Here is a 23335-nt window from a genome sequence, read left to right as displayed (position 1 = left end):
CACGGTGTCCATCAAGGTAATCAATGAAGAGCTCCTTTCTTATAATAAGCTGTCCAGGCCGGTTTGTTTTTTCTGATCTCCAACGGCAAGAGGAGAATAATGTTTTCTATAACACGACCTCAGATACCCTTAATCATATCCACATTCAGGGTCATGTGTGTTTCCCTGGGGTTTTCCTTCAACAAGAAAGCTCAGTGAATTAATGGTTTTCAAGATATTGTCTTAGAAATCCCATAGTCATAGGCATGATTTCTCATGGGATTGAGGGAGTTCAGGAAACGGACTCCTCGTGAGACACTTAATGCGAAATGGTTTTCTAAGACAGGTGGGCGGTAGTTAATTGTGGGCAGTAGAGAGCAGTGTGCAGAAGTAACCTTGACCACTCGTGTGGAAGTAGTTGAAACATCAAAGCATAGGATTAATACGGTGTAGGTCAAAGATGGTGGAAAGCCAGTGAGGAAAGCCATCTTTAAGATAGGATGGAATACACGCACACACACATATATGTAAATGGGTGTATATATATATATAGACACACATATAGACACAAATATGTATATATGAATATGTATACACACATATAGAGACACATGTATATATGAGTATATATATAGACACATATAGACACATATACATATATATGAGTATATAGACATGTATATATATGAGTATATATGTAGACACAGATACATCTATGTATATATGAGTATATAGACACATATGTATATATGAGTGCATATACATATGTGTGATTACACATACGTATACACACATTCATACATGTGTGATTGCACACATTCATGTACATATATGTGCGGTCACACATATGTACACACGTTCATATACATATCTGTGTCTATACAAATATACTCAGGCAGTGTGATCAATGGCCATTTCTTGGTGGAGGGGAACACTGACATCACTATGGAATTGATTTTCCATTCTTCTTTGAGCTTTGTCATTTTTTTACAACCAATATATATTTCTTTTATAATAATGAAAAATTAATATTGTCCTTAAAAAGTTCTCCCAAGGTATACCTTTGGTCCTACTGAAGGGGACCAGGACACGCTAGCCCCAAGTGTACCTCTTTGATACATGCCATCTTTTGAGCTAAAGGCAATTGAGAACAAGCAGACCCAGGAAACGCTCTTTACTTCCCTCCGCCACCGCCCCCAACTGTCTAAAAAATACAGTATCAATTTGCTGTTTTGTAAAGGAAATTTACATTTATCCAGGGATTTTCCATGTGTAGTAATGTCTCCATTCCAGGGAGAGAGCTACTCCTGGAGATGACTCTTTTCGCCCCGAGACTCTTATTTGCATAACAAGACGGTCCTTTTTATATACACACACTTCTTCCCTTCCCATAACCTGCCGCCTCCACCCAGAATCCCAAACCCCTTTTCCTTTGTTTACCCTGAGATGGTAGATAAGCCTCTATCATCTGGCCACCTCCCTGAATCACATCGTTTTGGGGATTCCTATATGTATGTACGTAATTAAAACTGTTTTCTCTCGTTAAACTGTCCTTTAACAGTTTGATCTGCAGGCCCCAGGACAGAACCTAAGAGGATAGAGGGAAAAGATTTCCCCCCCTACAATACTTTATTAAAATGTAGATTTTATGTGTGTATTTTTTAAAAGGTAGAAATATGTGGGTGTGCATTTATTGTCATAGGCAATAGTAACTTTGTCTTTGATGAGAACTTGAAAACCTCATTTGCTTAGCGGCAACGTATGACCTGCTACATTCCTGGCATGTTGCTGAGCCCGGGGGCACTAGCGGACCCTGTGCACTTAGCACCTGGTCTCTGGTGGCTCAGTGTAACTTCTTCAGTGGGTGTAGATCGGCTGTCAGATCAATGCCAGGTGGAGACCAGGTACAGTCCTCAATCTTGTAAATGTCACACACTGCTTACATGAAACAGGGATCCAAAAATCCAGTGTCCTCTTCCCAACCAGAAAGCCATGCTGCTTCAATTTAGGAATAGGCTTTCCCATCTCTAAGTAATGTTTTCCTAGTTTTTAATCAAGAACGCCTTTGAGGATTATCGAGTCTTTGATTCAATACACAGGTTTGTATATGTTGTGTTCAAAATATCATTTTTCACCTTTCCTTCTCTTGTCTGTAAGGTAGAGAAAGTGGTGGGGGTCTGAGTATGCCAACTCAGAATATGCCACTTTGACATACAGGTTATTTTGAGCTTCTGGAGAAGCAACAGATGCAGAACGGTGCCTTTCGGGGGCCTCCCTTATCTGACTAAAAGCAGAAACTTGTGAGCAATGAGGACTTCCCAACTCTTTGGGGTTTTCTCTTCTTTTCTATGAAGTTCCCCATACGTGTAAAGTTAGAAGTAAAAACTTCTCTCTTTACTCTGGCACTTGGTGGTTTAAGTTGCACGCCTCAGGTACGGAACACAGAAGTACAGGAGAAAAATGTTTCCTCGCCGACAAAAAGCCTACCACAAGACTGCCTCTACTTCTGTTCCAGATCGACTTTCAAATTCGTTATGGAGTAGTTACATCAACAGATTATTATTTATTGAAAACAAAGATATATTTTTATGGTTTCCGTTCTACCTCTTGACACCATTCGTTACAAAAGCAACGTATTAAAAATCTCATGTTTCGAATCAAGCCATGCAGACATTTCCTGAATTTCTCCTACCTCTGCTTAAGTTTGTGGATTGATTCTCCCTTTCAGCTGCCTTCTGTCTGTTAAAATTGCAACAGTCTCTTCATTGTTTCAAACACCAAGTGTCCCTGCCGTTCCTCCGGGCTTTATTTTTAAACTTTCATGGGGAATCATGTCCTCTTGTGTATCGGCTTTGATTCTTTTCCAGTTCCACTGTGGATGTTTATTTATCTTTAAATCCACCAGGGAACCTCTCCTGAAATGACTTGTACTCTTGATTTTTTTTTCCTCCTGTAGAGAAATGTATCGACTTTCCCAGCCACATAGTATATTTCGAGAATTTCCGTTCTCTCTTCTCCATGCTACCGTAGGAAACTACAGTTACATCACTTGCCAGTTTACCCTTGAGGAATGTGCACATTTATGGTTCCTTCTCTTCTTTCTAAATTCGGGGTTCCTGTTCCCTCCCAAACAGCCCTGGTAATTCAGGAGCAGACGCGTGCACGTGAGGTCGACATGGCCCAATTCCAAGGTGAAAGTTCAGCCTTTCTCTCCCCCCACTTAATAACTCCCTCTTTCCTGGAGCTCTCTCCTCTTCTGGGGGGAAGAGACAGGAGGAAACTGCCCAAAACAAGTATCTCGACGATAATTGGGAGGTTGTCGTGGATCAGAGGAGGGCGTCTGTGCGCTATATTTTTGTCTTAATTCCTCCCTCCAACAGAAGACCTGTTTGGAATTCCTTTGGCCGACGCCCTGCGGCCAGCTTGTCCGGTGTCATCCTTGGCTGACTTGTTCTGAGTCATCTTTCAGACAAAAGACGCGGGGCTTCTTTTCAGCTTAAACTGCATGGACCCGAGGCCAAACCTCCGAGTTTGCCTGTGGCCTGTTGTGACGAGGCGCTGTGTGATGGGCACACGGTGGGGACGTGCTGATGAGGAAGAAAGATGCTACCCAGGAAACAGCAGGAGGCCGGAAATCAGTCCGAAAAGGGGTTGATGTGGTTGTCACATAGGAACAGACAAGCGCCCATGTGTGCAATTTATAGAGTTGAGGTTTTTCAGAAAGTCTCACGTGGCAACTAAGCGTACGAGGCTCGATTTCTGATACCCTTTCTTGTCCTGTTTTCTACGTTCTAATATTTCCCTTTTCCTTTTATTATTTTTTTCCCCTTCTGTGCTTTCCTTGGTCACATTTTCTCAGTTCGCTTTTCTGAATCATTTAGTCAAGTTAGTTCGTTTATTGCAATCTTTTTTTTTTTTTTTTTTTTTTGGCTGCGTTGGGTCCTCGTTGCTGCACGCGGGCTTTCTCTAGTTGCAGCGAGCAGGGGCTACTTTTTGTTGCGGTGCACGGGCTTCTCATTGCAGTGGCTTCTCTTGTTGAGAAGCACAGGCTCTAGGGCTTCAGTAGTCGTGGCATGCAGGCTCAGTAGTTGTGGCTCACAGGCTCTAGAGCGCAGGCTCAGTAGTTGTGGCCTGCAGGCTCAGTAGTTGTGGTGCACGGGCTTAGTTGCTCCGCGACATGTGGGATCTTCCCGGACCAGAGCTCAAACCCGTGTCCCCTGCGTTGGCAGGTGGATTCTTAACCACTGCGCCACCAGGGAAGTCCCCATTTATTGCAATTTTTAATTCCTATTTAGGAAGAGCCTTTGTCCGTTGAATTCCAAAGCGTGTTTTCTCCGCGTTTCACGCGACGACTCTGATTTCCTTCTTTTCATCTTTGTGTGAAACTCCCACGAGGGTGAATTCCACGGATGGATTTTCTCCCAACTTAGGAGACACCTCTGAGGTTGAAAGAGTGAAAGTAACATAGAATATGGGGCACATCCCACCGGAAGAAGGAACTCAGGTGGGGCTGTATTCATATCCCATAAAACTCAGGAAAAGGAGCTGTGGGCTTGAAGAAAGTGACTAAGCCCTAAGGAATGAGAAACGATGTGTTTTGCCAGAGAGGCATCCCGGGTTGTCAACACGTTGTGCCCCCCATAACATGATCTGCAACGACAGGAAGCTAAGATGGACAGGCTGTGTCCGAGTGGGACACGCATCAGGGCCTGTTTCCCGAGCGCTGAGCGTTCGGAGGAGAGCAAAACGCAGTCAGTTCTCAGAGATGGAAACGATTCTCGTAAGACGCTTGAACTCAGGTGCGTGTGTAGCTGCCCTCAGCCTGTAGCTGGAGGTTGCCTCCCCGGTCGGGCGAGGGGAAATCGGGGCCAGACGCCTGCGTTTCACACCCTCTCCCGCTTTGCTTCTGCAGCAGCAGCTACTCGGCGCACGCGGCGTACGCCCAGAGCAAGCTGGCCCTCGTGCTGTTCACCTACCGCCTGCAGGCGCTGCTGGAGGCCACGGGCAGCGCCGTGACCGCCAACGTGGCCGACCCCGGCGTGGTGGACACCGACCTGTATAGACACGTCTTCTGGGGCACACGGCTCATTAAGAAGCTGTTCGGGTGGTGCTTATTCAAGGTAAGGCTGCGGTGGTCGGGTGTGTCGTGGTGGCTTGTGTGCTCCGAGCCCACGTGGGCAGAGTTTGGTTTCCCGAAGGGGCTGGGCTTTCTGTACTCGTGCCCGGGGTGGGGGGGGGGGGCGGTCCTCAGGACGATGAGAATCCTCGTGGCCTGGGAGCCCGTGGTCCCATTGCCGAGATAAGCACCGAGGCAGAACCCTCCCCTGTGTATCCACGCGGCACTTTTTTGTTCTTGTTGTTGCTGGAAAAGAGAAAAAGCGATTTCGGTCAGAGGCCGGTGGCGGGCTTGCATTTGCTCCCAAGGACCCTGGTCATTAGCGAGCGTGTCTGACTCGGGGCTGATGGATCTCAGAGGGTCATGTCTTGAAAGAGCAGGCGGCATCTGGGGTTGTCCTTCTGGGCTCTCCCTGGCCCTGGTTTGCACACTCTTTTTTTTTTTTTTTTTTTTTTGCGGTACGCGGGCCTCTCACTGTTGTGGCCTCTCCCATTGCGGAGCACAGGCTCCAGACGCACAGACTCAGCGGCCATGGCTCACGGGCCCAGCCGCTCCGCGACATGTGGGATCCTCCCGGACCGGGGCACGAACCCGTGTCCCCTGCATCGGCAGGCGGACTCTCAACCACTGCGCCACCAGGGAAGCCCTGGTTTGCACACTCTTGAAGGGCGTTGGAAGCACACCCGTCTGCCTCGAGAAGTGAAAGCCGTGTGTCTTCCCCTCCAGCCTCCCTCCAGTTCAGGATTAATCGCGTGTGCTTCCTGCTTGTGTCTGTGCCGCCCTGCGCGCGGTGTCTCCTTGGACAGCGCTTTGCTTCTCTTTTTATTTCCTGTTGGCGTACAGTTGATGAACCGTGCGGTGTAAGCTTCAGGGGTACAGCACAGCGATTCAGTTACGCATATACATGTATCCACTCTCTCAGATCTGTTCCCATTTCGGTTGTTACAGAATATTGAGTAGAGTTCCCTGTGCTCTCCGGCAGGTCCTTGTTGGTTATCCATTCTACCTGTGAGAGTTTGCATCTGCTAACCGCAAACTCCCAATCTATCCCTCCTTCTGACCCTTCCCCCCATAACCGTAAGTTTGTTCTCTAAGCCTGTCAGTCTGTTTCTATTTTGTAATTAAGTTCATTTGTGTCATCTTTTTTTTTGAATATTATCTTAATTTTATTCTTGCAGCATCCAAATGAGACAGACCAGTTGTCAGGTATTTTATGATAACAAGTACATTACAAAGTCCAAGCTTTTGAAATAAAGGAAGATGACTTATTAAAACCTTCTAAGTATCCCCGATTTACTGATAACTTTTAATGCAGAAGGAAATGAATAGGTGTCTGACGTGCAACTCATGGTTTAATTGCAAATACCTAGATTAGGTAAGCAATTGTTCCTAACTAAAAAAAAGTTGCAGAATCTCATTAAGACCCATGTTTCTCTATTATTTTTTTTAATTAATTAATTTATTCTTGGCTGTGTTGGGTCTTCGTTTCTGTGCGAGGGCTTTCTCTAGTTCTGGCGAGCGGGGGCCACTCTTCATCGCGGTGCGCGGGCCTCTCGCTATCGTGGCCTCTCTTGTTGCGGAGCACAGACTCCAGATGCGCAGGCTCAGTAATTGTGGCTCACCGGCCTAGTTGCTTCGTGGCATGTGGGATCTTCCCAGACCAGGGCTCGAACCCGTGTCCCCTGCATTTGTCATCTTTTTTTGGATTGCACATAATAAGTGATACCACACGGTATTTGTCTCTGTCTGAGTTACTTCACTCCATATGAGAATCTCTCGATCCATCCATGACATTATAGGTTATTGTAAGATAGTGAGTAGAGTTCCCTGTGCTCTACAGTAGGGCCTTGTTGGTTCTCTATTTTATATCCAGCCGTGTGGACATGTCAGTCTCAGTCCCACCAAAGGCCACTTGGAGGACTCATCTGGGTCCCGCTGGACCTCAGCAGACCCCTCTCCACAGGGCATCGGACACCCAGGGCACAGCACAGCCATGGCCGGATGCCAGGGCGAAGGGCGGGCTCTCACAGTACACGTGAACCAGACCACAGGGGTTGAGGCGAGGAGGTAGGAGCTGGGGACACACAGAAGGCTTGGTGACATGTGCCTGCCGCCATGGCCATGGCTCACATGATGCCAAAGTGAGAAATGATGAACGCCAGGCCCCTCAAGTCCCTCCGATTAAAGGTTCCCCGTGTTTCTGTTTCGGTGTCCCTCCTGCTCCATTTTGCCCACGTGGAGTGAGCCCTGACGATCTAGTATGCAAGGGTCTCTGGGTTGTCTTTTTAACGTTTGACTCCATTTATAGTTATTAGAAACTATCATCTCTGTTCCCGGTGTTGTGCACGATATTCTTGGAGCTCACTTTATGCCTAGTCGTCTGGGCCTCTTAATCCTCTCCCCCTGCATTGCCGTCTGGGGTATCTCTTTCTTGATCAGACTTCCTTTCTGGTGCAGTTAGGTTGTGATCGGTTTTACCCTGATACGTGCAATAATCATAAGAAAAATTAACATCCAGTCTGTCGCCCTCTGTATGAGCTACAAGCTGAAAATAATTCCTTTATATACAGTTAATCCCCAAGTAACCCAGTGAGGCCCATAGAGGCCATGGTTGTCGTTATTTTACTGTCCCCACTGGAAGCACAGGGATGAAATCACCTACCTGCCCAAGGAGGCCCCGTGCCCCCAGACACATTGGTGTTTCTGTGGTTATTTCTTGCTTTTCTTTATACATTGTTTTTTATTTTTGTATTTTTTTTTTTTTTGCTTTTTATTGACGTGTAGTTGATTTACAACGTTGTGTTAGTTTCAGGTGTACAGCAAAACGATTCAGTTATATGTATATATTTTATATATAGAGAGAGAGAGATTCTTTTTCAGATTCTTTTCCATTATAGGTTATTACAAGGTAGTGAATATAGTTCCCTGTGCTCTACAGTAGGTCCTTGTTGATTATCTATTTTATATATAGGAGTGTGTATCTCTTAATTCGCAAATCCTAATTTGTCCCTCTCCCCCTTTCCACCTTGGTGACCATGAGTTTGTTTTGTATGTCTGAGTCTGTTTCATAAATAAGTTCATTTGTATCATTTAAAAAAAATTAGATTCCACATATAAATGATATCATATGGTATGTGTCTTTGTCTGACTTACTTCACTTAGTATGATAATCTCTAGTTGCATCCATGTTGCTGCCAATGGCATTATTTCATTCTTTTTCATGGCTGAGTAATATTCCATTATATATACACACCACATCTTTGTTATCCATTCCTCTGTCGATGGACACTTAGGTTGCTTCCATGTCTTGGCTGTTGGGTGTAGTGCTGCAGTGAACATTGGGGTGCATGGATCTTTTTGAATTAGAGTTTTCTCCAGATATTTGGGATTGCTGGATCATATGGTAGCTCTATTTTTAGTTTGTTAAGGAACCTGCAAACTGTTCTCCACAGTGGCTGCACCAATTTACATTCCCACCAGCAGTGCGGGAGGGTTCCCTCTTCTCCACACCCTCTCCAGCATTTATTGTTGGTAGACTTTTTAATGATGGCCATTCTGACTGGTGTGAGGTGATACCTCATTGTAGTTTTGATTTGCGTTTCTCTAATAATTAGTGATGTTGAGCATCTTTTCATGTGCCTGTTGGCCATCTGTCTGTCTTCTTTGGAGACATGTTTGTTTAGGTCTTTGGAGCGATTATTCTTTTAGGATAAATTTTTAAAAGCGAGTTTGTCTATCTGGAGGCTGTGCACATGTACAATGTGGTACCCAAATTCCCACAGCACATTTCTGCTGATAGTTTTCTAGTGTTTTGCCCCCAGACCGTATGTGGTCCCGTTTAACCCTGCGTTTTCTTCCCCGTTAGCAGCGAGATGGTGTGTTTACAGGACGGTGTCTGGCTCCTTACTAGGATTACGTCTTTCTTTCCTCTGACCATCACCTTTCAGTGGGAGGTGCTGACCGGCTTTCACAGTCTTGGCGGGTGGACCACATTCATTTCTTCCTCACCACGGGGTCGCAGAGATTAGAAACAGTGATCGCCAGAGCCCTGGAGGGGAGGGTGGAAGCCGTAAATGACAGTGGTCGCCCTGAGTTCTCCACCACTGGGCTCTCCTCAGTGCAGCCTTTTGGGGCCACCCGTGGAACTCAGATTCTGACAAGTATGAATTAACAGTTACAGCCGGGCCCCAGCATGCAGCCAGCACCAGCTGTAATTACATCTTCGTCAGCAGGCCATCAAAACCCAGCTCTCCTGAATCACCCAGTTCCCCTTTGTGGTTCCGTTCAAAATCGAATTTCCTTTTGTGCATGTGACAACTTGTGCGAATTGTTGGTTCTTGTCCTGTGGGGACACTTATCTGTGTGTGTGTGTGTGTGTGCGCGCGTGTGTGCGTGCGTGTGCGCGCGCGTGGCGGAGGGGAGGTGATGATGCAGAAAAAGCTTCTCTGTATATTAGGGACATAATCACTTGTTTCATCTTCCACGATGAATTCTTGTGCCTTCGGTCTTAGAGAAAGTACTTTTTGCCAGAATGAGTCAAGGGGTTAACATTTTTTTTTTCTTGTTGTAAATTGTTCTGTTGTTGAACTTTCATGGTTTCTGGGCTGACGTGATTAGAAATTCCCCTCCAGTATTTTTACCTGTGGCAACAACTGAATCCTTAGCCTAGGTGATGTCCTCAGGGGGTGATGTAGGAGGACCCCAGGTGCTCATTCCTGTTCAAACTAGGAGCCCTGTGTCCAAGGGTCCATCCTTCTCTGCTGACCACACACCATGACGATGACTAAAACCGCCAACCGTGACGCTTACTGAAGGGGTTTCCTAGAAACCTGCCCTTGCTTCCGTCTGTTCTGAATTTACTCTTATCTACACTATCACTCTCTTGTCCTGCCTTTCCTGACTCTGAACCGATTATCTTTCCAGACCACCTTTTAGATGATTCTGCAAATCGAGAAAAGCAGCATGTAGGAGGAGGGGTTCTCCTGTGCAATCATTTGCTCACATGTTTTGTACATTTTGGCGGTGTTCCTCTTTTCACAACCGATATAATCATCGTAAGAAAACTTAATTTGGGAGGGGGAATTTTTTTTTTATTGGTGTATAGTTGCTTTCCAGGATTGGGTTAGTTTATACTATACAGTAAACTGAACCAGCTGTATGTGTACATCGATCCCCTTGGTGGGAGGATTTTTGATTTAATTCCGGATTTCAGACAGAGCTGCTCTCTGTCTGAATATAGGTCATTTCTGGTTTTGACCACGTCTTTCTTGATGCTTGCGATACTGTGTTTTATTTTTTTTATTTTATTTTTTTGCGTTACGCGGGCCTCTCACTATTGTGGCCTCTCCCATTGCGGAGCACAGGCTCCGGACGCGCAGGCTCAGTGGCCACGGCTCACGGGCCCAGCCGCTCCGCGGCATGTGGGATCTTGCCGGACCGGGGCACGAACCCTTGTCCCCTGCATCGGCAGGCGGACTCTCAACCACTGCGCCACCAGGGGAGCCCGATACTGTGTTTTATAATAAGAAATATATGTGCCTGGTCCTTGTTCCCACTTCTGGCACAGAGCTCCTAAAACCCTTGGAGTTTCCCAAGTGTTGAGAGCCTGAAAGGTGTCTCTTGTTATGTTCATGAGGTGTGCCCTTTGGAACTCACTCAAGGATGGTAGCTGGTTGCCAGGGAAACCAATCAGCAGCTAAAGGGTTGGAATTTTCATTCCCACCCCCTGACCTCTCGGGGACGGGGAGAGGGGCTGGGGGTTGAGTCCATCACCGATGGCCAATAATTTAATCAATGGTGCCTGTGTCATGAAGCCTCCATAAAACCCCCAAAGGTCAGGGTTCAGATAGTTTCCTAGTTCGTGAACACGTGGCGGTACCAGGAAAGTGAGAACCTGGAGAGGGTTTGGGGGTCCCCTGCCCCCGCCCCAGATCTCACCCTCTGCATCTGTCCCATCTGGCTTTTCCTGAGTTATCTGCTATTATAATAAACCAGTGATCTAGTGAGTAAAATATCTCCTGACTTCTGCGAGCCATTCTAGCAAATTAACTGAACCCCAGGAGGGGTCATGGCAACCTTCCATCTATAGCCGGTTGGTCCGAGGCACAGGTGACCACTTGGCGTCGGAATTGTGGTAGAGGGAGGGGTAGTCCTGGGGGACTGAGCCCTTCACCTGTGGGGTCTGAGGCTACCTCTAGGTAGATGTGTCAGAATGGAGTTGAATGGTAGGACACCCTGCTGGAGTCGCAGAATTGCTTGTTGGTCTTGGAAAAGCCACACTTGGGAACTGGTGATCAAAATCTTTGAGCTTTTCAGAGGTGCCTTATTAATTCTCCATAAATGCCCATATATTTATTGCATTTATTCCTAATTATTTCCTGAAATGCTGATGTTTGTTTCGGTTCTGAATAGGGTTTATTAAAAATGTTACAGACTCTGAACACATCAGAATAAAATATTTAAAAGTCAATAATAAATGAGCACACGTCATCACAGCATCTGCCACGCCCTGCTTTGCTCCAGAGGCACATTCCTTCCTCCCCCAAGACGTAACCCCTATCCCAGCTGTGGTGTTACCCATTCTCCTGTTTCTCATTACGTGGGTGTGTCTCTGAAATTTAATTTTGCATTTTTTCATCCTGACATAAGTAGAGTAATGTCTGTGATGTACTTTCTTTGCACCATAAATTTGTTTCCTGGGGTCGTTGTCATAAATGACCACAAATCAGGTGGGTTAAAACCACAGACATCCACCCTCCCCCAGTCCTGGAGACCAGACGTCTGAGGTCAAGGTGTCCCAGGGCCGCGCTCCTTCCGGAGGCTCCAGGGGAGGGTCCTTCCCGCCTCTTCCAGCTTCTGGGGGCTCCAGGCGTCCCTGGGCTCGTGGCCGCGTCCCTCCCGTCTCTGCCTCTTGTCTTCACGTGGCTTCTCCTCTGTGTCTGGATCTCTCCTGTTCTGTCTCTTAGAAGGACCCTTGGATGTAGGGCCACCTCATCCAGGAGGACCACATCTCAGAACCTTCATGGCTGCAAAGACCGCATTTCCAAATACAGTCCTGTTCAGGGACTAGGGCTTCAACATGTCTTTTGAGGGGTCACGGTTTACCCCAAAGCACTTAGTATTAAATGTCGGCGATCTGCCCATGTTGATGCACGTAGAAGTAGGTTATTGCTTACCATCCCTGTGAAGTCGTCCACCTGCACATACATCATGGTTCAGATCCATTCTCAGGGTCAAGGACACTTGGGTTCTTTCCGGTTCTTTCCTGTTACCGCAGCTTTGCCGTGAAGGGTCCTCCATGGATCTCCACATCTCACTTTCTCTAGGGAATATCGCAGGCAGTGACATTTTAAGGCTAGAAGGTTCTCACATGTTCACGTTTCCTGGGAATTCCATTTGGTTTTCCCAGTGCACAGTCCAGGTACTGAGAATTCCCAGGGGTTTACATCTTTATCATATGCGTTAAGTGTTGGACTTTTCAGTCTTTGCCAGCTTGGGTCCACTGCCGAGCTCTTCAGTCCTGGAGCAGGAAATGGCATTTGCTGTGTTTTAATTTGCATTTGCATTTTCCGCAGTATCCTTGTGGTGGAACGGTGTCCGTGGGATTATTTGGCATCTGGACGCTGGCTTCCGGGAAATGCCTCTTCCCCGTGTTTCTAGGGGGTGTTTAGCCTTTGTGTTTTGGATTCATCTCTGTTCCTTATTCTGGCTGTTGGTTTGTATCGGTTATGTATGTTGCCAGTACTTTTTCCTTTGTATTTTCTGCTTCAAGAACATACAAGAAAGTAATATTGTATGGTTATAACCAAAGATATTGGAACATAGGAGAAGATATTGGAACATAGGAGAAAGATATTGGAACATAGGAGAAAAATACTTTGAAAATGGAGAAACAAAAAAATAGATACATGTATATCTGTGTGTGTATCTGCACACTCGTACATATACATGCATACATATAGATGGAGTATGTGGCATATATCATTTGTGGAATGCACGTTGATTTATAACTTCCTAGATGCACATAGTTATATGGAAGATTATTTATTCAAGGGACATGATTCCTTCTCAAGTAATTTTGATATATTAAATACGGGGCTTCCCTGGTGGCCCAGTGGTTCAGAATCCACCTGGCAATGCAGGGGACACGGGTTCGAGTCCTGGTCCGGGAAGATCCCACATGCTGCGGAGCAACGTAGCCCGTGCACCACAACTACTGAGCCTGTGCTCTAGAGCCCGTGAGCCACAACTACTGAGCCCGCGTGCCACAGCTCCTGAAGCCCGTGCGCCTAGAGCCCGTGCTCCACAACAAGAGAAGCCACTGCAATGAGAAGCCCGCGCACCACAAAGAAGAGTAGCCCCCACTCGTGGCAACTAGAGAAAGCCCGCATGCAGCAACAAAGACCCAACGCAGCCAAAAATAAATGAATGAATGAATGAATAAATTTATAAAAAAAGAAATATTGAGATTCCAAAATTTCTATCCCATTATCAGAAGAATCCCATTATAACGGCCTCACTGATGACAATGTTCAGTATACTCTGAGCCTGTACTGCCTGTGGTGATGGCTTTGTGATTCATGGTATGTGGGAACAGGGAAATATAATTTCAAAATATAGGAAAACAATGTTAAAGAAAATAAATGTCTATTTCATTTTAAAAAAACAACAAAAAAAGAAGAGACAAAAACATGATTTTACCAGTTCCATCCCTGACACCTTCTACTTTCTAATAGATTTTCAATCTCAATTTTTTTTTAGCCATATGCTTATTTAATCTGCATATATGGATCAGACTGTCTCCTTTGTGTGCTGCTTTTGGAAATGTCCCCATCTACTCTCTAGGCAATTAAATAGTAGCTCATGTATCATTTGTCCTGGTAGCTAATTTGTTATTTTGAAGGGAAAACATCTAATGTTTCTCTCTGAAGAATACTTATACCTATTGTCCTTTGTATATTATACTTTATCGTATGCTATGTTGTATATCATTCCTATCTCGCTTTTTTTTTTTGAGAAATTTATATATTTATGTTTGGCTGCGTTGGGTCTTTGTTGCTGTGCGCGGGCTTTCTCTTAGTTGCGGCGAGCGGGGGCTGCTCTTCGTTGTGGTGTGCGGGCTTCTCATTGTGGTGGTTTCTCTTGTGGCAGAGCTCGGGCTCTAGGCACACGGGCTTCAGTAGTTGTGGCGCACGGGCTCAGTAGTTGTGGCTCACGGGCTTAGTTGCTCTGCGGCAGGTGGGATCTTCCCGGACCAGGGCTCGAACCTGTGTCCCCTGCATTGGCAGGCGGATTCATAACTTTTTAAAAAATAAAGTATCAGTTTAATTTTATAAAGACCTGACCTACGGGGCACAGGGTTAGACAACTATGGGTTGGCTGCATGGTTTTGAGAATAAAGTTTTATTGGCACACGTGGCTGCTTTCATGTTACAAAGGCAGAGTTGAGAAGTTACAACAGAAACCGAAAAGCCCACAGAAGTCAAAAGCATTTCTTGTCTGGCCGTTTGCAGACAAAGCTGGCTGGCTCTGACCTAGAGAGGGGACTGCATTTTAGTGTCCTTTCCTCCCTTATGTGGGTGGTGTGGGTCAGTACATTCCCTAGAAGGGGTGGTCTTTATTTCTCGAATGATTCTGACCGTCGTGGAGCCTCATTCTGTGGGATTCTGTTCCCCAGCGACTTCACTGCGCACTTGCTTAGTGATATTTATCCTGGAGCTGGAGATCCCCTTTCTGTGCTGTTTTTTGACAAGTGTGGGTGGTAAAGTTTTGATGATTTGTTTAAAAAAAAAGAAAAAGAAAAGAGAGAGAGAATTAAGAAGCTTTCTATTTCCTGCCCTTTTGCTCGGAATAGTCTAATTGTCATGAGAAGCTTTTGAAAAGTGGAACGATTCCCTTTGAAAACTCTCAGGGTTTGGGAGTTTTCAGAAAAGGAATTCTAAGTCCGCTTTCAAAATGCCTTCCATGCTTGTTGCTTGCTTGAGGGTTTCTTCCTCTTCTGTGGTTAGTTCTGGCAGCATCCTCCTATCGATAGAATCGTCTGTTTCCAGTGTTAGACTTGATGTGTTTTTACTAAACCTCTTTCCTCCAGCTCGGGAATGCTCCTGATTCCAGTTGAATGAAGTCAGCTACTGCCCTGGGCTCCGTTTAGACCTTCATGAACTCTTTTCAGTTTGCTTTTTCTCAGCTCACCTTTTAGTCTCTCAATTCTCAAGCAAGGGATGTTAAAATTTTTCAAATTTTACGTTCTTTCGCTAGCAAAACATCCACGCTTTGACATACTCCCTGTTCCTCCAGGAATCCCTGGACATCCCGAGAGAGTACGTGGTGTTCTTTCTTTGTGGTCCAACATGGAGGTGAAGCTTGCACCTGCGAATCATTTTTAAAAAATCTTTTGATCATCACACGCACATTTGGGTTTAAAAGTGCAACCACAGGGCACTGAGTAATGGTGCTTTTATATATAAGAGAGGAAATTATGGAAACTGTAGCATTCCATAGTGGAAGCCTATTTGTTACCATGGTAATAGAGCAAAAGTGATGTGAGTTGTAAAAAGAAAAAAGTTGTAGGACAGTGGCAGGCTCTGATGTCACCTTTGTAATGATTGTATGTCATCATTATACATATTATTTCGTTACACGTACGTGTGTGTGCATGCATTGTGTGAAGTCTTCAAGGGTGTGCCCTCAGTCCCTGGGGGCCCGGGGGGGAGTGTAGAGGATTTATGTGTCTTTATGTCCCTTTATGTCCCTTTATGTCATTTAATGGCATTCTTTTCTATCACTCCGAAACCTCTATTCTACACGTTATCAAAAGCCGTGGACTTGATTCCAAATTCAGAGCCGGTCCCCTGGGTAAACCAGTTAGTACCTTGAAACAACCCAGCAGGTTGCTACATTCATAAAGATAAGAGGCTTAATTGGTTCTTTCTACAAGCAAGTCAAGACCATTCCATTTGTCTGTGCCGTAGGGTCAGGGAAGGTCTTCAGAGGGAGTGAGTGCCCTTCAGGCGTCTAGGAAGCAGTTAGTAGCATCATAAATCAAATCTAGCTCCGATACAGAAAACCTGCATCTCCCAGAGGCCGTCGGGCCCTTGCATTTGGGGGTGTCATCCTGGCTGCCTTCCCGCACCCCCTCAAGGTCAACGCGTACCACGAAAAAATCGTACCATGATTTTCAATGCTGACTACCTCTGGTCCCCTGGTCGGGGCTCCTGTCCAATAAGCCCTTTGAAATTCCCTTTATCAGGTCTCCAATTACAAACGATCACGTCTCCCCTGTGCAATGTGCCCTTGTCAGAATAACATATATGGCTGGCCGTGGTTGGTTCCCTTCACCACGCATCGAAATCTGTCCAGTGAAGACGGATCGGAAAGTCTGGTTCTTGGATGGATGCGCTCAGCGGCTGAGAGGCCTGGTTAAGCACCTCAGGGACACACGTCCAGGGAGCCTTCTGTCTCACCTCTGCGTCCTGAGCTGCTCCGTTGTCGGGGACCAAGCATCCAGGTGCAAGCACGCTGTCCCAGCAGCTTAAGACATGTGACACCCCCAGTTGACATTCCATCATGTCATAGGGACCCGCCATCCATGACTCCAGGCTCCTTGGAGGTCAGCCTCTCGCCGGAGATGCTGGGTGACCCAGGGGAAGCCCAAGGTCATCACAGGGGTCCTCATAAGAGAGGCTGGGGGGCTGAGGGTCAGAGAGGGAGAAGTGACGGCAGAAGCAGAGGTCATGGCTTCCTGGCTTTGAAGGTGGAACAGAGGACCACGGGCCAGGGGATGCAGTGGCCTCTCAGAGCTGAAAGAGGCAAGGAAACACTCTCCCCACGACACCTCCAGAAGGAATACAGCGCTGCCCGCACCTGGATTTTCGCCCAGATCCACTGTATGCTCCCGACCTCTTAGGATTTGAAGAAGATGATACCTTTGTGCTGTTTTGAGCCACGATTTTGTGATGATTCCCAAGAGCCCCCAGAGGAAATTCAGACACTCTCCTCTCTCCTTAGATCTCAAGTGTCCAGACCATCACCTTGTGGCTTTTTAAGCTCCTTGCCTTCAGATCCTGCCTTTCTGGGGCACGTTGATAAGACTCACCTCTCAGGTGGGCGCCTGCGTCACCTACCTGTGCCGGGCGCTGCCCCGGACGCCACGAGGGAATCCTTCTTGAAGCATCAGCCCCTCCCGTCCTGATGAGACCTTTGACGCATGTCTTAGAAACGCCCAGATGACGCCCACGACGTGCTGGATGTCGCACAGCACTTTGTAAACATCGGCGTGTTTAATCTGTATTCCAAGACCACGGGGCGGGCACGAATCCTGCCCCCAGTGTACCAAGGGGAACGTGGAGGGATTTTTTTTTTTTAACATTAGAAACGATTCGGTTTTATGAATGAACATATATTAAAATTCACAGTTTATAGTATAGTCTAAATAAAGTCTTTCAGAAATCCACTGTAGGGTCCTTGATCGAAGCAAAGGTGACAAGCTTTCAGGAAACATCCTTGTCCTTCCGATACCGTGATCTGAGGATGGTGCACGTCACGCACCAGGCATGATGGAGTGTGTTTCCTGGGTGCCGTGTGCTGGGAAATGCATATCGGATTCTGAATAGACAGGAAGATGCTCTAAACAGTGCTCCCTCTGGGATAAATAACATCTCCCATTTTCTATACACCTTAGGAAAAAAAAAAAAGATCACATCACCTCAGATGGGATTCCCTAGGAGGCACGGAGCAGGGGGTTAGGGCGTGATGTCCTTCAGACTCGTGACATCTCTCTGCACAGAGCTGTGAAGACAGTTAACAGGGCATCGGGAGGTATGTCCCAACATCGTACCAGGCAGTGGGTACTCCCTTCCTCAGCAATCTTCATGAGTGCTGAAAGGAGGAGGACAGTGTCAATGATCTGCCCTTGCAGTGGACGCAGGACACAAAAGATGCAGCCCTTGGAGAGGGTTGAAGGCTGGGCTAAGGTCCAAGGAGCCTGAACCAGGCTGGGACCATCAGTGATGCAGAAATAGCTCAAGATGAGGGTGGCCATACTGTCATTTCTCCCTTGTCTGCTGGGTCCCTCATCAGAACCCCAGATCCCCACAAACGGTGTGAGCTACCCCCATCTCCATTCTCCCCAGGACAACTGGTCCCAGCCCCAGTGAGTGTCTTAGATGTTGGGTCTGGACCTCTTCCCAGGACGCCCGATAACGGATGTCAATAGTGGTGTTATTACAGATGGCCAGTAGGCACACAAGAAGATACTCAACATCACTAATTATTAGAGAAATGCAAATCGATACTACAGTGAGGTATCACCTCACACTGGTCAGAATGACCATCGTTAAAAAGTCTACAAATAACAAATGCTGGAGAGGGTGTGGAGAAGAAGGGAACCCTCCTACACTGTTGGGGGGAATGTAAGTTGGTGCGGCCACTATGGAAAACAGTATGGAGATTCCTCAGAAAACTAAAAATAGAACTACCATATGATCTAGCAATCCCACTCCTGGACATATATCCAGACAAAACTCTAATTCAGAAAGATACGTGCACCCCAGTGTTCCTAGCAGCACTGTTTACAATAGCCAAGACATGGAAACCACCTAAATGTCCATCAACAGAGGAATGGGTAAAGAAGGTGTGGTACATGTATACAATGGAACATTACTCAGCCATGAAAATGAATAGAATAATGCCACTTGCAGCAACATGGAAGGACCTGGAGATGATCGTACTAAGTGAAGTAAGTCACACAGAGAAAGACAAATGCCATGTGATCTCACTTACATGTGGAATCTAAAATATGGCACAAATGAACCTATCTACGAAACAGAAACACACTCACAGACACACAGAACACAGTTGTGGTTGCCAAGGGGGAGGGGAGATGGGGGAGGGATGGGTGGGAGTTCGGGATTAGCAGATACCAACTATTATATATAGAATGGATAAACAACAAGGTCCTACTGTAGAGCACAGGGAACTCTTCTCTATCCTGTGATAAACCATCATGGAAAAGAATATGAAGAAAGAAAGTGTCTCTATGTGTACAACTGAGTCACTTTGCAGCAGAAATTAGCACAGCATTGTAAATCAACTGTACTTCAAAAAAAACCCCAAAACAGCGATGTTGTAGGATCAGATGCACCCAGCCTACAGAGCAGCCCGTGGACTGGAGGGCGTGGTGGGATGGGCCTGGGGTCTGGTTAGAGGCCGGTGCAGAGGGGCAGAAGGAGTTCGTTTTGAAAATGATTCTAGAGACCAAGTCACGCAGTCTTGACTGGTTGCCCGTGGAAAGTGAACCAAGAAAGACTCGGGTCATTTGGGGTTTCTGACTCAGGGAAGTCGGGGCGCATGGTGGTTGCTGTCCAGGAAACGGGGGAACTGGCAGGTGGGGACGGAAGGATGATTGACCCTGAGGTGTGTCCGTAGGGTCTCTACCTCTGGATGCCAGCTGGGCTGCTCTGAGCGTCTGTGTGCAGCTCAGAGGTGCAGATGGAATTTGTGGTTGCAAACATGCAGGCAGGAAGGGAGGTGACCCACGAGGCCGTGGGTGTGGGTGACGCACCCATCATGACTGATGAGGAAGATGGGGAGGGTTGGAGTCTCTGGAAGAAGCAAGACCTGGCCATTCCGTGCAGCACCTCCCCTCCGTCCTCTCTGCCCCTCGTTTTCGTAATTTGTTAATTCTGGATAATACCATCTCCTAAGACTGTTGTGAGCATTGCTGACATAATACATGGGAAGGCATTTGCAACACTGTAAAGCCCTGGATAATTACATAGTTATAAGGCATTCGTGTTCCCCTCTCACCGCACACAGCTCACGGCTCTGTTATGCACCGTGTGAACCCCACCCTCTGCTCTCTTTCCTTCGCTTTATTTTATTTATTTAGTTTTTGTGCGCTTGCACCCAGCCCTCGACCCATCACCTCTGCTGGTTTTCCGCTCCAGGGGCGCGGGGCTCTTATCTAAATGATCTCTCTTGGCTTTTTGGTTTCATGCAGAGAAAAACTTCAGCTGTAAATACACGGTGCTCTCCCCAGCCCTGCACCCCGAGCCCCCGGCGTGCGTCTGTCCTTCAGGGATTCCGAAGCCTCTGATTAAAAGCCACCCTGTTTCCTACCGGGGTTTGGCTTCCCATTTGAGACATCTCTGCCTTCTTACAAGTCTCCAAGAGGATCTTAGTTTTTTTTTTTTTAAGCTGCAGGTAAAATGGGAGATGTTATTTATCCCAGAGGGACCACTGTTTAGAGCATCTTGTTATCTCTTCAGAATCCGACTCTCATTTCCCAGCCCATGGCACCCAGGAAACACACTTCATCGTGCTTGGAAGAGCTCCTGTCAATGACAAGTGAACAGGGACAGGTAATCCAGTTGTGCTGGGAGCTGCAGCAGGTGTACCTGGGAGGTACAGCCTTCATTTTTAAAATTGTAGGAGGTACCGTCCTCAGGTCCACGGTATCATCAGAACAAGGATGTTGCCTGAACGCTTGTCATCTTTATTTTGATCAAGGATCCTACAGCGGATTTTTGAAATGCATTATTTAGACGATGAACTGTGAATTTAATATGTGTTCATTCATAAAACTGAATCGCTTTTAATATGTTAAAAAATCCCTGCATGTCCTCCTCTGTAAATTAGAGGCTGTGTTTGTGTGCACGCCATGGTGTTGGAATACAGGTTAAATGTGCCAACATTTACGACGTGTTTTCCAATATCCAGCACAGCCTGGGTGCCACGGGGATGTTTCCGAGACGTGTTTCGAAGGCATCATTAGGAATGGGGGTGGGGGATGCTTCAGAAGGATTCCCTCGTGGTGTTCAGGGCAGCGCCTGGCACACGTAAGTGCTGCAGGAGTTTCTGCTGCTCCCACTGAAGCTGCTTGGACCAGTACCATGACCTCTTTTGTCTGTTGGGTTCTAGCTCAAAAGGCTTTGGGGAAAGGGGTGCTGGTTATTTCCTCTTCATGCTTTTTGGATAACCTGAAGACATTCTCATTTAAATATAGAGTTGGGACATGTAGTCATCAGCTCAGGCTGCCCCAGTAGAACACTGCAGACTGGGCAGCTTAAACAACAGACATTTGTTTCTCCAGGTTTCGGAGGCTGGGAGTCTGAGATTACGGTGTGGGCAGATTAGTCCCTGGCAAGGCTGTCTTCCTGGCTTACAGATGCCGCCTTCTTGCCGTGTCCTCACGTGGTGGAGAGGGAGCTCTGGGGCATCTTCTTTTCTTTTAAGGACACTAATCCCATCCTGGGGGCCCCACCCTCATGACCTCATCTAACCCTAATCCCCTCCCAAAGGCTCCATCTCCTAATAGCAGCCCGTTGGGGATAAGAGCTTCAGTGTATGCACTCGGGGGTTGCACACATTCCATCCATAGCAGGACGTATGCATTCACTGGACACCTGTTTAAGAAGCATCTCCCACCCGCCATGGACGTTGCTGGTCTCAGGTCTATGTGGCAGAACCTGAGCATCGGGGGCCGGACACCCACACAAACACCTGGCATCTGGGTGAGGAAGCTGAGGCTAACAGAGTGGTGGCTTTAGCAAGGTCTCCTGGGTCACGAGAGGTGATGCAGAAATTGAACCCTGGTCCTGGGACCCGCAATTCTTTGGTGCCACTCCCTCCTCCAGAGGAGGTAGCTAAATGTCCCAAGGTAACGTTGGGCGTGGGAGGGAGTGTGTGTTGTGCATGTGGCCGAGTGTGCGTGTGCCTGCTTACACACACGTGTGCATCTCAGCGCCTACCAGACTTCCTTCCTTTCACTCAGGCATGATGTGTCATCACCCTGATGGGTGAGGGTTAGGACAGTGACATCGGATGTCGGGAAGAAGAAATGCATAAAGCCGTCCATTTCGTGAGCTGGCAAAACATTTAGGAATTAAAAAGTACAAATGAAGTCTCATTTCTTCTATCTTTATCATCTGCCCAGGGCTTGGAAATGTTCTGCAAATGCTCGGGGGTGGCTGTTTTTAGCCCAGCATCTATCATGTGTTTAAGTGGGATAAGTGGATGAGATTAATTCTCCGTGAGATACGTGAGCACGAAGAACAGCTCTTTTTTTTTCCTGTCCTTTTCTGTGTCAGAGAACTACCTGGCTGGGCAGGGCCACCCTGGGTGAGTGTGTGTACATGCATGTAAGTGTATTTGTGTGCATGGGTGTATATGTGTGTGCATGTGAATGCACGTGTGTGTGAATGTGTGCATGAGGGTATGTGTGTGTGCCTATGAATGTGTGTGCATGGCAGTATATGTGTGTGCATGTGACTGTGCATGGGGTATATGTGTGTGCATGTGAATGTGTGTGCATGTGATTGTGCATGTGAATGTGTGTATGGGTGTATATGAGTGCATGTGACTGTGTATGGGTGTGTGTGCATGTGACTGCATGGGGGTATATGTGTGTGAATGTGTGGATGGGTGTATATGTGTGCATGGGTGTGTGTGCATGTGAATGCATGTGTGCATGGGTGTGTGTGCATGTGAATGCATGTGTGCATGGGTATATGTGTGTGCATGTGAATGCATGTGTGCATGGGTATATGTGTGTGCATGTGAATGTGTGTGCATGTGATTGTGCATGTGAATGTGTGTATGGGTGTATATGTATGAGTGCATGTGACTGTGTGTATGGGTGTGTGTGCATGTGACTGCATGGGGGTATATGTGTGTGAATGTGTGGATGGGTGTATATGTGTGCATGGGTGTGTGTGCATGTGAATGCATGTGTGCATGGGTATATGTGTGTGCATGTGAATGCATGTGTGCATGGGTGTGTGTACATATGAATGCATGTGTGCATGGGTGTGTGTGCATGTGAATGTGTGTGTGGATGGGTGTATACGTGTGTGTGCATGGGGGTATATGTGTGTATGCATGGGACTGTATGCATGGGGTATATGTGTGTGCATGTGACTGTGTGCATGTAAATCCGTGTGTGTGCATGTGAATGTGTGTGTGGATGGGTGTATATGTGTGTGTGCATGGGGGTATATGTGTGTGCGTGTGAATGTGTGTGTGTGCATGGGGGTATATGTGTGTGCAAGTGAATGTGGGTGTAAATGTGTGAGTGCGTGTGACTGTGTGTGCACGGGGGTATCTGTGCTTCGAAGTCCCTTTCCTTCAGAAACAGGATGATCAACAGATTTCCATTGCAATCCCGTCTCCTGACAGTAGCTGAATTTTGGGCCCAGTGCTGTGTCCTTTGGGCATCCCACGCTCATGTCCGGCACACCACAG

General features: G+C 46.9%; 1 protein-coding gene across 1 annotated transcript in view; it reads left to right on the top strand.

Annotated features, from left to right (window-relative positions):
- LOC309839703 (polyprenol dehydrogenase-like) overlaps positions 1-23335 on the top strand; it is a 192746-nt gene that overhangs the window by 165362 nt on the left and 4049 nt on the right. Inside the window, exon 6 of the mRNA XM_082681596.1 lies at positions 4892-5099. Within this exon, the coding sequence (XP_082537722.1) occupies positions 4892-5099 (208 nt within the window). The remainder of the gene's footprint in view (positions 1-4891; positions 5100-23335) is intronic.

The sequence above is a fragment of the Grampus griseus genome (assembly GCF_964374135.1).
Source record: "Grampus griseus genome assembly, chromosome: X".
Taxonomy (NCBI): Eukaryota; Metazoa; Chordata; class Mammalia; order Artiodactyla; family Delphinidae; genus Grampus; species Grampus griseus.
Note: the sequence above shows the minus strand (reverse complement) of the source record. Positions and strands in the feature narration are given on the sequence as shown.